The sequence below is a fragment of the Somniosus microcephalus genome, chromosome 11 (genome assembly GCF_052327205.1).
Source record: "Somniosus microcephalus isolate GS21.2 chromosome 11, FLI_Smic_1.0, whole genome shotgun sequence".
In the NCBI taxonomy this organism is placed as follows: Eukaryota; Metazoa; Chordata; class Chondrichthyes; order Squaliformes; family Somniosidae; genus Somniosus; species Somniosus microcephalus.
The window spans coordinates 93195294-93210830 of NC_140997.1; the positions used below are offsets into that span (position 1 = coordinate 93195294).

The 15537-nt window shown below is 46.6% G+C and overlaps 1 protein-coding gene across 1 annotated transcript in view; it reads right to left on the reverse strand.

The window, feature by feature from the left end:
* Positions 1-2039: 2039 nt before the first annotated feature.
* amdhd2 (amidohydrolase domain containing 2) overlaps positions 2040-15537 on the reverse strand; it is a 67313-nt gene continuing 53815 nt past the window's right edge. The window contains exon 12 of the mRNA XM_086001026.1: positions 2040-3600. Coding sequence (XP_085857152.1) covers positions 3512-3600 — 89 coding nt within the window. The 3' untranslated portion in view covers positions 2040-3511. The remainder of the gene's footprint in view (positions 3601-15537) is intronic.

Consider the following 15537-nt stretch of genomic DNA (forward strand, 5'->3'; position numbering starts at 1 on the left):
GCGATCTTTCGCTGTGGCCCGTCGGAACTGTCGATCGATGAGTCGAGCGTCATATCCCGTTCTTACGAGGGCGTCATTCAGCGTCTGTAGGTGTCCATCGCGTTCCTCCTCAACTGAGCAGATCCTGTGTATTTGCAGGGCTTGCCCATAGGGGATGGCTTCTTTAACGTGGTTAGGGTGGAAGCTGGAGAAGTGGAGCATCGTGAGGTTGTCCGTGGGCTTGCTATAGAGTGAAGTGCTGAGGTGTCCGTCTTTGATGGAGATTCGTGTGTCCAAGAATGAAACCGATTCTGAGGAGTAGTCCATCGTGAGTTTGATGGTGGGATGGAACTTGTTGATGTTATCGTGTAGTCTTTTCAGTGATTCTTTGCCGTGGGTCCATAGGAAGAAAATGTCGTCGATGTATCTGGTGTATAGCGTTGGTTGGAGGTCCTGTGCAGCGAAGAAGTCTTGCTCGAACTTGTGCATGAAGATGTTGGCGTATTGGGGTGCGAATTTGGTCCCCATGGCTGTTCCGTGTGTTTGGGTAAAGAACTGGTTGTCGAAGGTGAAGACATTGTGGTCAAGGATGAAGCGGATGAGTTGTAGGATGGCCTCTGGAGATTGGCTGTTATTGGTGTTGAGTACTGAGGCTGTCGCAGTGATGCCGTCATCGTGGGGGATACTGGTGTAGAGTGCCGAGACGTCCATCGTGGCAAGGAGTGTTCCTGGTTCAACTGGTCCGTGGGTGCTTAGTTTCTGTAAGAAGTCTGTAGTATCGCGACAGAAGCTGGGGGTTCCCTGTACGATGGGTTTCAGGATGCCCTCGATGTATCCAGAGAGGTTCTCACACAGGGTTCCGTTGCCTGATACGATAGGACGTCCGGGTGTGATGGCTTTGTGTATCTTTGGGAGGCAGTAGAAGTCTCCCACGCGGGAAGTACGTGGGATGAGAGCGCGTAGGATGCTCTGAAGGTCTGGATCGAAGGTCTTGATCAGTCTGTTGAGTTGGCTGGTGTGTTCTTTGGTCGGATCTGCGGCTTGTTCTCTCTGCACAGATGCGGCCGGACCTGCTGTGATTTCCAGCAAAGTTTTTTGTTTTTTTCTGTTTTTCATGCAGACCCCAGCATCTGCAACATTTGACCCCTTGTGACCCCACCTCATTGTTCTTTAATGTAATGTTTTCCTGACTGACCTGTTTGGACACCATTCACACCTGTGATTGCTGTGATTATCTCTCTGCTGAGGTGTGATAAAGGGCAGTTAGAAAGATTACCTGTAATCATCTGGCAGTGCTCTCTGACTATATATGCTGTGTCTATATGCATCTCTTCACTTCACCTGACGAAGGAGCAGCGCTCCGAAAGCTTGTGATTTCAAATAAAGCTGTTGGACTATAACCTGGTGTTGTGTGACTTCCCACATTGGTCTAATAGTGGCCTTGCTTTCCTTTAGCCGGTCCTGGTACCTCACTCTGAGGATCAGATTCCTTTAGTTTGTAGGGATTGGAGGAGATTACAGAGATAGGGAGGGGCGAGGCTATGGAGGGATTTGAAAACAAGGATGAGAATTTTGAAATTGAGGCGTTGCCGGACCGGGAGCCAATGTAGGTCAGCGAGCACAGGGGTGATGGGTGAACGGGACTTGGTGAGAGTTAGGACACTGGCACCAGAGTTTTGGGTAAGCTCAAGTTCATGGAGGGTGGAAGATGTGGGCCAGCCAGGAGAGCTTTGGAATGGCCGAGTCTGGAGGTAACAAAGGCATGGATGAGGGTTTCAGCAGCGGATGGCCTGGTCTTATACACGGCATTTCTCCATCGTGACAGAGAAACCGGTCTTTGAGCGAGCTGCTCAGCCTGGAGCCCAGACTGGACTGAAGTACAGTCTCAAGTTGTCTATCGTTGATGAGCCGCCTTCACAATTAGGTCCCTGGGCTGCACTGAACATTCGCAGGGCTTGGGTTCCAGTCCTGATCCTCCAGCTTACTGGCCTGTCTGGACAGCTGTGATGGGTTGATTATAAACACTTTAACTACAAACACTGACTCCAAAAACACTGATCCCAAGTTGTCTTCTCACCTTCATTCAGGAACACAATCTGAAATGGACTTTGCAAAACACACACAAAAAAAGAATTGTGATCCTGAGACAGAATGTTCCGGAATAAACACTCTGAAGGAACATAAATGACGATAGCTGGGCCAGTGGCTGTTTATGGATCAGGTGCATTGGAATCTGACTCACTGCTTTCCCCTGATCTGTAAACCCGTTTACATTAGGAGTTAAAGCAGCTTTACTGCTGCGCCAATAATCCCTTCCAGTTAGAATGAGCAGATGCTACTTTAAACAGTTTTATCAAACACTCTCACAATCAGCTACAGGAGCTGTCATACTGCTCCATCTATCGGGTCACCAACTCTGATTGGATGCCTTCGGGGAGGTTTCATCACATGGCCACCCCCCTCCAACCAGCCCCGCCCCCACACTCCCACCATTGGTCGCCCATCCTCGTGAAGCCCCGCCCCCATGGCCAACTGGAAAGAGAACAGACTCTGTTACCCAATTGTATGATCCTTGACTGTCAGTCAAACAGCCTTTTCTTCCTCAACTGCAAAAGTCTTACAGCTAATAAAAAGCGTTCAAAGAAAATGAAAAAAAAAACTATTTCTCGTTAAAGCCCCTCTAATTTTTCTCCTGGGTGTTGCTCACAGCAGTGTTCGAGAGATTAATCTTTCATTCCTGGAGACTCCAATCTGGGAGGATTGGTGATCCTGTCTGTCTACTGCAAACAGGAGCTGTGGTTTGGAGCCCATGATGGCACTTGAGGAGTGAGGGTACTTGGTCAATGCAAGGAGTGGCCCACTTCTCCAAGACCCCATTGACCTGCGAGAGTACGGCCAGATATAGCGTCGTATAGTACTGATGGAAGCACAAGAGGGAGGGAGCGTCACCGGGTGCCAACAGTGGCACTTTCATTGAGCACACTGGCTTGGGGTCTGGGCCACGGGCTGGCAATGGCCTTTCGACCTTCATTGGCCCCACCTCCGGACACTGGGGAAGTAAAAATGCTGACCAGATCTACAAAGTGAGTAGTTGGCAGTTAAGTGCCGAGTTATTATAAAAGCATCTTTCAGTGCCATTCCCCCACCCCAGCAATCACTTCCCCTCTGTTCCCCCATTGCAGAAAATATTCAATTCAAATTAAAATCTGCGCACAGTTTAGAAGTAATCCGAGTGCATGAACAGAGCTGCTTCCAATATAAAGTCAAGGAAGCTCTGCTAATATTGCCCCCAGACTCCAGTTGTGGCACAAGTGAGGCGTTGGAGAATCATCAGATGCAGGTATTTTATGCTGAGAATTTAGCAGATCTGAGATAAATGGACAGGTGATGAATATTGAGATTGTGGTGTGAATGGAATCCCACTGCGGGGACTGTGCACAGTGAGAGTCCGGTATCCAGTGTGTCCAAACTCTATTCCATTCATCCAGTCCACTCAGGATCACTGTTCTGTCTCATTGGTTGATATTGGCGCTCAGTTGTCATCCGTAGAGTGTTTCCACACCCAATCTCCTGCGATGTACGTGGCTTTGACATTCAGCTTGTTATCCAGCAGCACCAGATCTGTAATAAAGGGCAGAAGGTGAAGGTACACAATCAGCTCGAACTGATTTAACCAGTCTGTCAGCTGTGGCTCAGTGGGTAGCACCCTTGCCTCTGAGTCAGAAAGTTGTGGGTTCAAGTCCCAATTCAGAGACTTGAGCACAAAAATCTAGGCCATCACTCCCAGTGCAGCACTGAGGGAGTGCGGCACTGTCGGAGGTGCCGTCATTCAGATGAGATGTTAAACAGAAGCCCCATCTGCCCTATCAGGTGGACACAAAAAATTCCTTGGCACTATTTGAAAAGAAAGACTTGCATTTCTATAGCCCCTTTTGCTACCTCTCGACATCCCAAAGCACTTTACAGTCAATGAAGTACTTTTGAAGTACAGTCACTGTTGTAATGTAGGAAACACAGCAGCCAATTTGCGCACAGCAAGGTCCCGCAAACAACAATTCGATAAAGACCAGATAATCTGTTTGTGTGATGTTGGTGGAGGGATAAATACTGGCCAGGACACTAGGGATAGCACCCCATCTCTTTTATAAAATAATGCCATGGGATCTTATACATCAACCTGAGAGGGCAGACAGGGTCTCGGTTTAACATTTCAGTTGAAAGACGGCACCTCCGACAGTGCAGCTCTCCCTCAGTGCTGCCCCACCGTCAGTGCAGCTCTCCCTCAGTACTGCCCCTCCGACAGTGCAGTGCTCCCTCAGTACTGCCCCTCCGACAGTGCAGCGCTCCCTCAGCACTGCAGTGAAGAGTCAGCCTGGATTATGGGCTCAAGTTTCTGGAGTGGGGCTCGAACCCACAACCTTCTGACTCAAAGGCAAGAGTGCTACCCACTGAGCCACGGCTTAGGAATATCTGATGAGGATTGAGGTTACAGGTTGTAGTGTGAGTATACACTGGCATGATCAGATAGTCTATGAAACACAGCGATCTCGGAGTCTGGTACCACGGAAAGCAAGGATGAACGATGCACGAAGTATGGTTGATAAATTTTCTGGAATTTTGTGCAAATCATCTTATAGGGGGCAGAGTGGGAGGAGGGCAACAGACACTGCAGAATCTTTCTTTAGGAGATCAAAGAAATTGGGCAGAATCCATGAAAGGGCAAGTTATAGGGGGATTGGGCAGAATGGCCTTTTCTAATTTGAAGCCTCATATACCCATTCATTAAAACCATCCTTCAACCAAGAGTCTCAACTCTGCTTCGAGTGGAGTATTCAGCAGAATATTAATAAGACAATTTGGATGGCTTCTGAAGGGAAGTCAATGACACATGCGGCTAGACCTGGACATGTTCAGGCTTGGGCTGGTAAGTGGCAGGTAACATTTGCGCCACAGAAATGCCAGGCAATGACTATCTCCAACAAGTGAGAGCCCCTTGACATTCAACGGCATTACCATCGCCGAATCCCCCACCGTCAACATCCTGGGGGTCACCATCGACCAGGAACTTAACTGGACCAGCCACATAAATACTGTGGCTACAAGAGCAGGTCAGAGGCTGGGTATTCTGTGGTGAGTGTCTCACCTCCTGACTCCCCAAAGCCTTTCCACCATCGACAAGGCACAAGACAGGAGTGTGAGGAAATACTCTCCACTTGCCTGGATGAGTGCAGCTCCAACAACACTCAAGAAGCTCGACACCATTCAGGACAAAGCAGCCCGTTTGATTGGCACCCCATCCGCCACCTTAAACATTCACTCCCTCCACCACCGGTGCGCCGTGGCTGCAGTGTGTACCATCTACAAGATGCACTGCAGCAACTCGCCAAGGCTTCTTCGGCAGCGCCTCCTAAACCCGCGACCTCTACCACCTAGAAGGACAAGGGCAGCAGGTGCATGGGAACACCACCACCTCCAAGTTCCATACTATCCTAACTTGGAAATATATTGGCCGTTCCTTCATCGTCGCTGGGTCAAAATCCTGGAACTCCCTCTCTAACAGCACTGTGGGAGTACCTTCACCACACGGACTGCAGCGGTTCAAGAAGGCGGCTCACCACCACCTTCTCAAGGGCAATTAAGGATGGGCAATAAATGCTGGCCTTGCCAGCGACGCACCCACATCCCAGGAACGAATAAAAAAAGATTTTGAGGACAAGGCAACAGAGCGAGCTGGCGAGCAGTGACTTTTTAATTAGCGAGTTGCGTCCAGTCACAATGAAGCTGAAAGGAATTGACATCCTCTTCATTAAAACTCATCAGAAACCGGGGACATTTGTTTCCTAGATTGGAAACCCAGCAGAATAAACGACCGAGGTCCTCGGAGATTAATTAAAAAGCAGCGCACACGAAGCACAGAATTCTTTCTGAAGAAACCATATCCAGCCACAGTCACACTCGGACAAGCACCTCAATTAAGATTAAGATAAATTAAATTGTAAAACACATGGTGAAAATGGCTTCCGATCAAACAGTCCAGTAACGCGGGTTTATTTTTTAATGTCTCTCTCATCATTAGGTTGGTTTTACAGGGAAAGGAACTCCATTTTCCTTGATGATCTACATTTAAAGATAGTTTTTATTCGATTCCAATATTAGAAGCCATCACCCTGCACCCAGCCCCCGCTCTACTCTTCCCAAAACCTCTTCCAGCGAGTGAGGGCAATAACCAGGACCAATAATCAATCGTCCATGGATTCTGGAGGGGCTGAAGATTTTTCTTGCATTCAAACTGCACCCTGGCCAAGAACAGTTCACGCAGCACTGACCGGCGTGCATGGGGGCAGAGGAGCAGCCCGTCAGAGTGGGGGCAGAGGGGCATTGCTCACCATTTAGCGTTGGTTTAATCTGAGCAACTTTCACTGTGGGTCGACCAGCTACACCTGCTCACTCGATTCTAGTTTCTAATTAAACTTTATTTCTAGAAGACAATACAGTAATTAAAATTTGCAGAGTTTAAATCAGATTAGGAGAGAGTCAGAGAGGAAAGAAACGGTGAATCCTGCAGGAGTCAGAGATCTCATTAACCTTTCTCTCTGTTGCTCTGAAACCCGTTTAAAAAAAAAAAAGGATCGGTTTTCCCCACTGTGGAGTCAGCTGGTGCAACTCTGTCACTCTGCAAAAACTGACATTAAAAATAAAATAAAATAATTACTTTATTAAAAAAAAGTCAATAATTAATGCGGTTGCACGTGGTAAGAACTTCAAAAAGGGGCCTAAAAGAAACAAAATTCAAGTTGGAATCCCTCCCCCCCCCCACCTTGAGGTTCTGCTGAGGGAGTTTGAGGCTCCAGAGACCAGGTAAGGCCTCAGAGCGTCGGCGGGAAACTCGAGCGGCAGCAGGGCTATAAAAGGCTCCAGAGATCAGGTAAGGCATACCAGTCGCTGAACTCGGAACTCAAAGGGAAGGAGAGAGGTAAAAAGAAATCAAAGTGTGACGTCACCAGAAAGCAGGTAAGTGATTGGTTGGTGAGTATTTCTCTCTTTTTAAACTTAAACTCTGTGGTTTATAGTTTCTAAGGTGTGATATTCATCATCTAGTTTGTTTGTAAACCAGAGCCCTTAAATATATTTAGCTGTAAGGTAACTTCAATTCTGCGGTTTATATTTTCTAGGGTCTCTTTGGTGTAGCGGGGACTTCTGCCATACAAGCGCCCTAGAGTATATCTTTAATTGGTGGTATTGAATTAATTAAAATTAATTAAAGGGTAAGTCATGTCAGGATAGCCCAGCCCCGTGTTATGCTCCACCTGCGCTATGTGGGAATTCAGGGACACTGCCGGTGTCCTGAAATGTATCCAGCTGCAGCTACTAGCAGATCACATTGAGGCGCTGGAGCTGCGGATGGATGAGTTTTGGAGCATTCGCGATGCTGAGAGGGTCGTGGATAACACGTTTAGTGAGTTGGTCACACCACAGGTAAGGGCTGCACAGGCAGAAGGAAAATGGGTGACCATCAGGCGGAGCAGTAGAAGCAGGCAGGTAGTGCAGGGGAGCCCTGTGGCCATCCCCCTCTCAAATAGGTATACCGATTTGGATGCTGTTGAGGGGATGACTTACTGAAGGCAGCAGCAGCCGCCAACTTCCTGGCACCAGGGGCGCTTCTGCTGCTCAGGAAGGGAGGAAAAAGAGTGGGAGAGCAATAGTGGTAGGGGATTCTATTGCAAGGGGAACAGATAGGCGTTTCTGTGGCCGTAGACGTGATTCCAGGATGGTTTGTTGCCTCCCTGGTGCCAGGGTCAAGGATGTCACTGAACGGCTGCAGGGCATTCTGAAGGGGGAGGGTGAACAGTTCACATTGGGACCAACGACATAGGTAGGAAGAGGGATGAGGTCCTGCAGCAAGAATTTAGGGAGCTAGGTAGCAGATTAAAGAGCAGGACCTCAAAGGTTGTAATCTCTGGATAGGGCAGCACGGTGGCATAGTGGTTAGCACTGTTGCCTCACAGCACCAGGGACCCGGGTTCGAATCCGGCCTCGGGTGACTGTCTGTGTGGAGTTTGCACATTCTCCCCGTGTTTGCGTGGGTTTCCTCCGGGTGCTCCGGTTTCCTCCCACAGTCCAAAGATGTGCGGGTTAGGTTGATTGGCTATGATAAATCGACCCTTAGTGTTAGGGGGGATTAAATACGTGGGGTTATGGGGATAGGGTGGGATATGTGTTGGTGTAGGGGTTATGGGGATTGGGTGGGACATGTGTCGGTGCAGGCTCGATGGGCTGAAATGGCCTCTATCTGCACTGTGTGATTTCTGTGATTCTGTGATACTCCCGGTGCCACGTGCTAGTGAATATAGGAATAGGAGGATAGAGCAGATGAATGCGTGGCTAAAGAGTTGGTGCAGGAGGGAGGGCTTTAGTTTCCTGGATCACTGGGTCTGCTTCTGGGGAAGGTGGGACTTGTACAAGTCGGACGGGTTGCACCTGAACCAGAACGGGGAGGTTTGCTAGCACTGTTTGGGGGGGGGGGGGTTAAACTAACTTGGCAGGGGGATGGGATACAGAGTGGAGCTATAATAGGGGGTGATGTACAGCCAAATATAGAGGAAAAAACAAGTCAGCTTGGAAGGCAGAGCAAATATGTAACGGCACAAGGGAGTAGGGCAAGGCTGGATGGCATTTATTTTAATGCAAGGAGTCTTGCGAATAAGGTGGATGAACTGAAAGTGTTGATGAACACATGGGAGTATGATATTGTTGCTATTATGGAGACATGGTTGAGAGAGGGGCAAGACTGGCAGCTCAATATCCCGGGGTATAGAATCTTCAGGCGAGACGGGGGGGGGGGTAAAAGAGGGGGTGTCGCAATATTAATTAAGGAGTCAATTACTGCTGTAAGGGGGGGATGATATATTAACAGGTTCATCTAATGAGGCCATATGGGTTGAACTTAAAAACAAAAAGGGGGCAAGCACTTTGCTGGGAGTGTACTATAGGCCCCCAAACAGTCAGGGGGAGATAGAGGAACAGATATGTAGGCAAATCTCAGAGAAATGTGCAAATAATAGGGTAATAATAGTGGGGGATTTCAACTTCCCCAATATTAACTGGGATAGTCAGAGTGTGAAAGGCTTAGAGGGTGCAGAATTTGTAAAGTGCATCCAGGAGAGCTTTATGAGCCAGCATGTAGAAAGTCCTACAAGAGAGGGGGCAGTACTGGACCTAATTCTAGGGAATGTGGCCGGGCAAGTGGTAGAAGTGTTAGTAGGTGAGCACTTTGGTGACAGTGACCATAATTCGGTGAGATTTAAGGTAGTCATGGAAAAGGACAGAGATGGACCGGAAATAAAGGTTCTAAATTGGGGGAAGGCCGATTTTAATATGATAAGGCAGGATCTGGCCAAAGTGGACTGGGATCAGCTACTTGTAGGAAAATCCACATCCGTGCAATGGGAGTCTTTCAGAAAGGAAATTGAGAGAGTACAATGGCAACATGTTCCCGTAAAGGTCAAGGGTGGGACCAACAAGCCCAGGGAACCTTGGATGTCAAGGGATATACGAGAATGGATTAAGAAAAAACGGGGGGCTTTTGGCAGATACAAAGGACTAAAGACAGAGGAAGCCCTAGAGGAGTATAGAAAGTGCAGGGGGATACTTAAAAAAGAAATTAGGAGAGCAAGGAGGGCCCATGAAACAACACTGGCGAGCAAAATAAAGGAAAATCCTAAGATGTTTTATAAGTATATTAAGGGCAAGAGGATAACTAGGGAAAGAGTAGGGCCCATTAGGGACCAAAGTGGCAATCTGTGTGTGGAGCCAGAAGATGTAGGTGGGGTTTTAAATGAATTTTTTGCATCTGTGTTCACTATGGAGAAGGACGATGTAGACATAGAAATCGGGCAGGGGGACTGTGATATACTTGAACATATTAGCATCGAGAGGGAGGAGGTATTGGCGGTTTTAGCAGGCTTAAAAGTGGATAAATCCCCAGGCCCGGACGAGATGTATCCCAGGCTGCTGTGTGAGGCAAAGGAGGAGATTGCAGGGGCTCTGACACAAATTTTCAAAACCTCTCTGGCCACAGTGGATGTGCCAGAGGACTGGAGAACAGCTAACGTAGTACCATTATTCAAGAAGGGTAGTAGGGATAAACCAGGGAATTACAGGCTAGTGAGCCTAACATCAGTGGTAGGGAAATTATTGGAAAAAATTCTGAGGGACAGAATTAGTCTCCACTTGGAGAGGCAAGGATTAATCAGGGATAGTCAGCATGGCTTTGTCAAGGGAAGATCATGTCTGGCCAATTTGATTGAATTTTTCGAGGGGGTCACTAGGTGTGTGGATGAGGGTAGTGCAGTGGATGTGGTTTACATGGATTTCAGAAAGGCTTTCGATAAAGTCCCGCACAGGAGACTGGTCAAGAAGGTAAGAGCCCATGGGATCCAGGCTGCCTTGGCACATTGGATCCAAAACTGGCTTAGTGGCAGAAGGCAGAGGGTGATGGTCGAAGGTTGTTTTTGTGACTGGAAGCCTGTGGCCAGTGGGGTACCACAGGGATTGGTGCTGGGTCCTTTGCTGTTTGTGGTCTACATTAATGACTTGGATATGAATGTAAAAGGTATGATCAGTAAGTTCGCGGATGATACAAAAATTGGTGGGGTGGTAAATAGCGAGGAGGGTAGCCTCAGTCTGCAGGACGACATAGATGGGTTGGTCAGATGGGCGGAACAGTGGCTAATGGAATTTAACCCTGAAAAGTGTGAGGTGATGCATTTTGGAGAGACTAACAAGGCAAGGGAATACACAATGAATGGTAAGACCCTAGGAAAGACAGAGGATCAGAGGGACCTTGGTGTGCATGTACATAGATCCCTGAAGGCAGCAGAACAGGTGGATAAGGTGGTTAAAAAGGCATATGAGATACTTGCCTTCATTAGCCGAGGCATAGAATATAAGAGCAGGGAGGTTATGATGGAGCTGTACAAAACGCTGGTTAGGCCACAGCTGGAATACTGTGTGTAGTTCTGGTCGCCACACTATAGGAAGGATGTGATTGCTTTGGAGAGGGTGCAGAGGAGATTCACCAGGATGTTACTGGGCTGGAGCGCTTCAGCTATGAAGAAAGACTGGACAGGCTGGGGTTGTTTTCCTTGGAGCAGAGAAGGCCGAGGAGGAACCTGATTGAGGTGTACAAAATTATGAGGGGCATAGATAGGGTAGATAGAAAGGAACTTTTTCCCTTAGTAGAGGGGTCAATAACAAGGGGGCATAGATTCAAGGTAAGGGGCAGGAGGTTTAGAGGGGATTTGAGGAAGAACCTTTTCACCCAGAGGGTGGTTGGAATCTGGAACTCACTGCCTGAAAGGGTGGTAGAGGCAGGAACCCTCACAACATTCAAGAAGCATTTGGATGAGCACTTGAAATGCCATAGCATACAAGGCTACGGACCAAATGCTGGAAAATGGGATTATATTAGACAGGGCTTGATGGCCGGCGCGGACGCGATGGGCCTCTTTCTGTGCTCTATGACTCTATGAGTTAGGATCCAAATTAAAAAGCAGAACGTCAAAGGTAATAATCTCTGGATTGTTACCCGAGTCACGCGCATTTGGCATATGGACAAACAGATTCGAGGTTTAAATAACGTGGCTCAAAGTGTGGTGTGGGAGGAAGGGATTTCAGTTCATTGGCACTGACACCAATACTGGGGAAAGAGAGAGCTGTTCCGTTGGGACGGGCTCCACTTAAACCGAGCTGGGACCAGTGTCCTGGCGAACCAAATAACGAGGGCAGTGGACAGGGCTTTAAACTAATGAAGGGGGGGTGGGGGGGGGGGGGGGGGGGGGGGAGGATTCAGGAGAGTAAATTTAAAAGCAGCAAGAGAAATGTCAAGGCTCTAGAGCAGAGTTTTGGGTAAAAATAAGCAGAGTGGGTCAGGAAGGGACAGAGACTAAGGTGACATCAGGGAAAAACAGAACTAAGTCAAAGCTAAAGGCACTATATCTGAATGCGCAAAGCATTCCCAACAAAATAGATGAATTAATAACACAAATAGAAATTAACAGGTTTGATCGAATAGCCATTACTGAGGCGTGGTTGCAAAGTGGCCAAGGTTGGGAACTAAATATTCCAGGATACTTAACTTTTAGAAGAGATAAGCAAAATGGAACAGGAGGAGGGGGAGCCCTGATAATAAAGGATGGAATAAAGAGAGTAAAGAGAAAGGATCTTAGCTCCGAAAATCAAGAATAATAATCAGTTTGGGTGGAGCCAAGAAACAGCAAGGGGCAGAAAACATTGGTGAGAGTTGTTTATAGGCCCCCAAACAGTAGTTGTAATGTAAGGCAGAGTATAAATCAGGAAATTAGTGGCACATGCAACAAGGGTAATGCAGTAATCATGGGGAACCTTAATCTACATATAGACTGGGAAAACCAAATTTGCAGTAATAGTGTGGAGGACATTCATGGAATGTATGCAAGATAGTTTTCTAGATCAGTATGTTGAGGAACCAACTAGGGAACAAACTACTTTAGATCTAGTATTGTGCAATGAGAAAGGGTCAATTAATAACCTTGTAGTAAAGGGGCCTTTAGGGAAGAGTGACCATAATATGATAGAATTTTATATCGAGTTTGCAAGTGATTTAGTTAAATCCAAAACTAGGGACTTAAATCTAAACAAAGCAAACTATGTAGGTATGAGGGGCAAGTTGGCTAAGGTAGATTGGGAAACTACATTAAAAGGTTTGACAGTAGACAAGCAATGGCTAGCATTTAAAGAATTAATACATAATTTACAACAAATATACATTCCTTTAAAAACCCCACAGGAAACATGGTCCAACCATGGCTAACAAGAGAAGTTAAAGATAGTATTAGATCAAAGGAAGAGGCTTATAATGTTGCCAAAAAGAGTAGTAAGCCTGAGGATTGGGAGGACTTTAGAATTCAGCAACGGAGGACCAAGAAATTGATAAAGAAAGGGAAAATAGAATACGAAAGTATACTAGTGAGAGACATAAGCAGACTGTAAAAGCTTCTATAGGTATGTAAAAAGGAAAAGATGAGCGAAAGTAAATGTGGGTCGCTTACAGGCTGAGACAGGAGAAATTATAATGGGGAATAAGGAAATGGCAGAGAAATTAAACAAATGCAGGAAACTCTCGATTAAATGGCACCTAAATATCCGGAATTCTCTATTAGCCGGCAAAATTCTCACTCCGAAAACAACACCTCAATAACCGGAAATGTTGCCGAGTCCGAGTCTCCCGCGGTGGCCGAGTTAGTCAGTGGGGGTAGTTCTCCAAACTGCCACCACTCAGCCTCTTGGCGCTGTCGGAAGTCAGAACACCTCAATAACAGGAGTCTGACTCTCCCGCCCTGCCGGTAATCTCTTCTGATCCGCCATTTTACTGGGGTACTGTGTGTCTCCCACGCTGCTGGTAGTCATTGCATTACCCTCAACTGGCAGTACTGTACTTAATCAAGTATCTTCCACCATCCATTTAACACAACATTCTGTAGGTGAGTACCCAATTACTGTATACTGCACATTTCTTGATTTTTAAATTTTTCTTTGTTAAAAGTAGCCTCGGTAGATAACCCTCGCCGTCATCCGGAATTTTTGATCAACCGGCACCATCCTGGTCCCGTTGGTGCCGGATAACAAAGAGTTTCCTGTACTTTGCGTCTGTCTTCACAGAAGACGACGCAAAAAAAATTCCCAGAAATAGTGGAAAACCAAGTCTCTAGCGAGAATGAGGAACTGAAAGAAATTAGTATTAGTGAAAAAAATAGTACTGGAGAAATTAATGGGGCTGAAAGCTGATAAATCCCCTGGACCTGATGGCCTACATTCTAGGGTTTTGAAAGAGGTGGCTATAGAGATAGTGGATGCATTCGTTGTCATTTTCCAAAATTCCATAGATTCTAGAATGGTTCCTGCAGATTGGAAGGTGGCAAATGTAACTCCACTTATTTAAGGAGAGAGAAAATGGGGAACTACAGACCAGTTAGTCTGACATCAGTAGTAGAGAAAATGCTAGAATCTATTAAGGACGTGGTAACAGGGCACTTACAAAATAACAACAGGATTGGGCAGAGTCAACACAGATTTATGAAAGGGAAATTGCATTTGTCAAATCTGTTAAGAGTTTTTTTGAGGTTGTAACTAGCAGAATAGATAAGGGGGAGCCAGTGGATGTGGTGTATTTGGATTTTCAGAAGGCATTCGAAAAGGTACCACACAAGAGGTTATTAAACAAAATTAGGGCTCATGGGATTGGGGGCAATATACTAGCATGGATTGAGGATTGGTTAACGGACAGAAATCAGAGAGTAGGAATAAACTGGTTATTTTCGGGTTGGCAGGCTATAACTAGTGGGGTACCGCAAGGATCAGTGCTTGGACCTCAGCTATTCACAATCTATATCAATGATTTGGATGAGGGGACCAAATGTAATATATCCAAGTTTGCTGATGATACAAAGCTGGGTGGGAATGTAAGTTGTGAGGAGGATGCAAGGAGGCTTCAAGGGGATATAGACTGGCTAAGTGAGTGGGCAAGAACATGGCAAATGGAATATAATGTGGAGAAATGTGAAGTTATCCACTTTGGTCGGAAAAATAGAAAAGCAGAGTATTTTTTAAAATGGTGACAGATTGGGAAATGTTGGTGTCCAGAGGGACCTGGGTATCCTTGTACACAAATCACTAACGGTTAACCTGCAGGTACAGCAAGCAATTAGGAAAGCAAATGGTATGTTGGCCCTTATTACAAGTGGATTTGAGTATAAGAGTAAAGACGTCTTACTGCAATTATATAGGGCCCTGGTGAGACCACACCTGGAGTATTGTGTACAGTTTTGGTCTCCTTGCCTAAGGAAGGATATATTTGCCATAGAGGGAGTGCAACAAAGGTTCACCAGACTGGTTCCTGGGATGGGGGGATTGTCCTATGAGGAGAGATTGAGTAGACTAGGCCTATATTCTCTGGAGTTTAGAAGAATGAGAGGTGATCTCATTGAAACATACAAAATTCTTAGTGCTCGGCAGGGTAGATGCAGGGAGGATGTTTCCCCTGGCTGGGGAGTCTAGAACCAGGGGTCACAGCCTCAGAATAAGGGGACGGCCATTTAGGACTGAGATGAGGAGAAATTTCTTCACTCAGAGGGTGGTGACTCTTTGGAATTCTCTACCCCAGAGAGCTGTGGAGGCTCAGTCATTGAGTATATTCAAGACAGAGATCAATAGATTTTTGAATATTAAGAGAATCAATCGATATGGGGATAGTGCAGGTAAGTGGAGATGAGGTAGAAGATCAGACATGATCTTATTGAATGGCGGAGCAGGCTCGAAGGGCCAAATGGACGATTCCTGCTCCTACTTCTTATGTTCTTATGTTTCCCAGCAGTTTGTGTCATTGTTTCTGCTGAGATCCCAGCTCAGACAAAGCCAAATTCTAAAGTGACAGATGGCATGTTTGCGAGGAGGCCATTCAGCCCTTCGAGCCTGTTCCATCATTCAATGAGATCATGGCTGATCTGTACCTCAAATCCATTT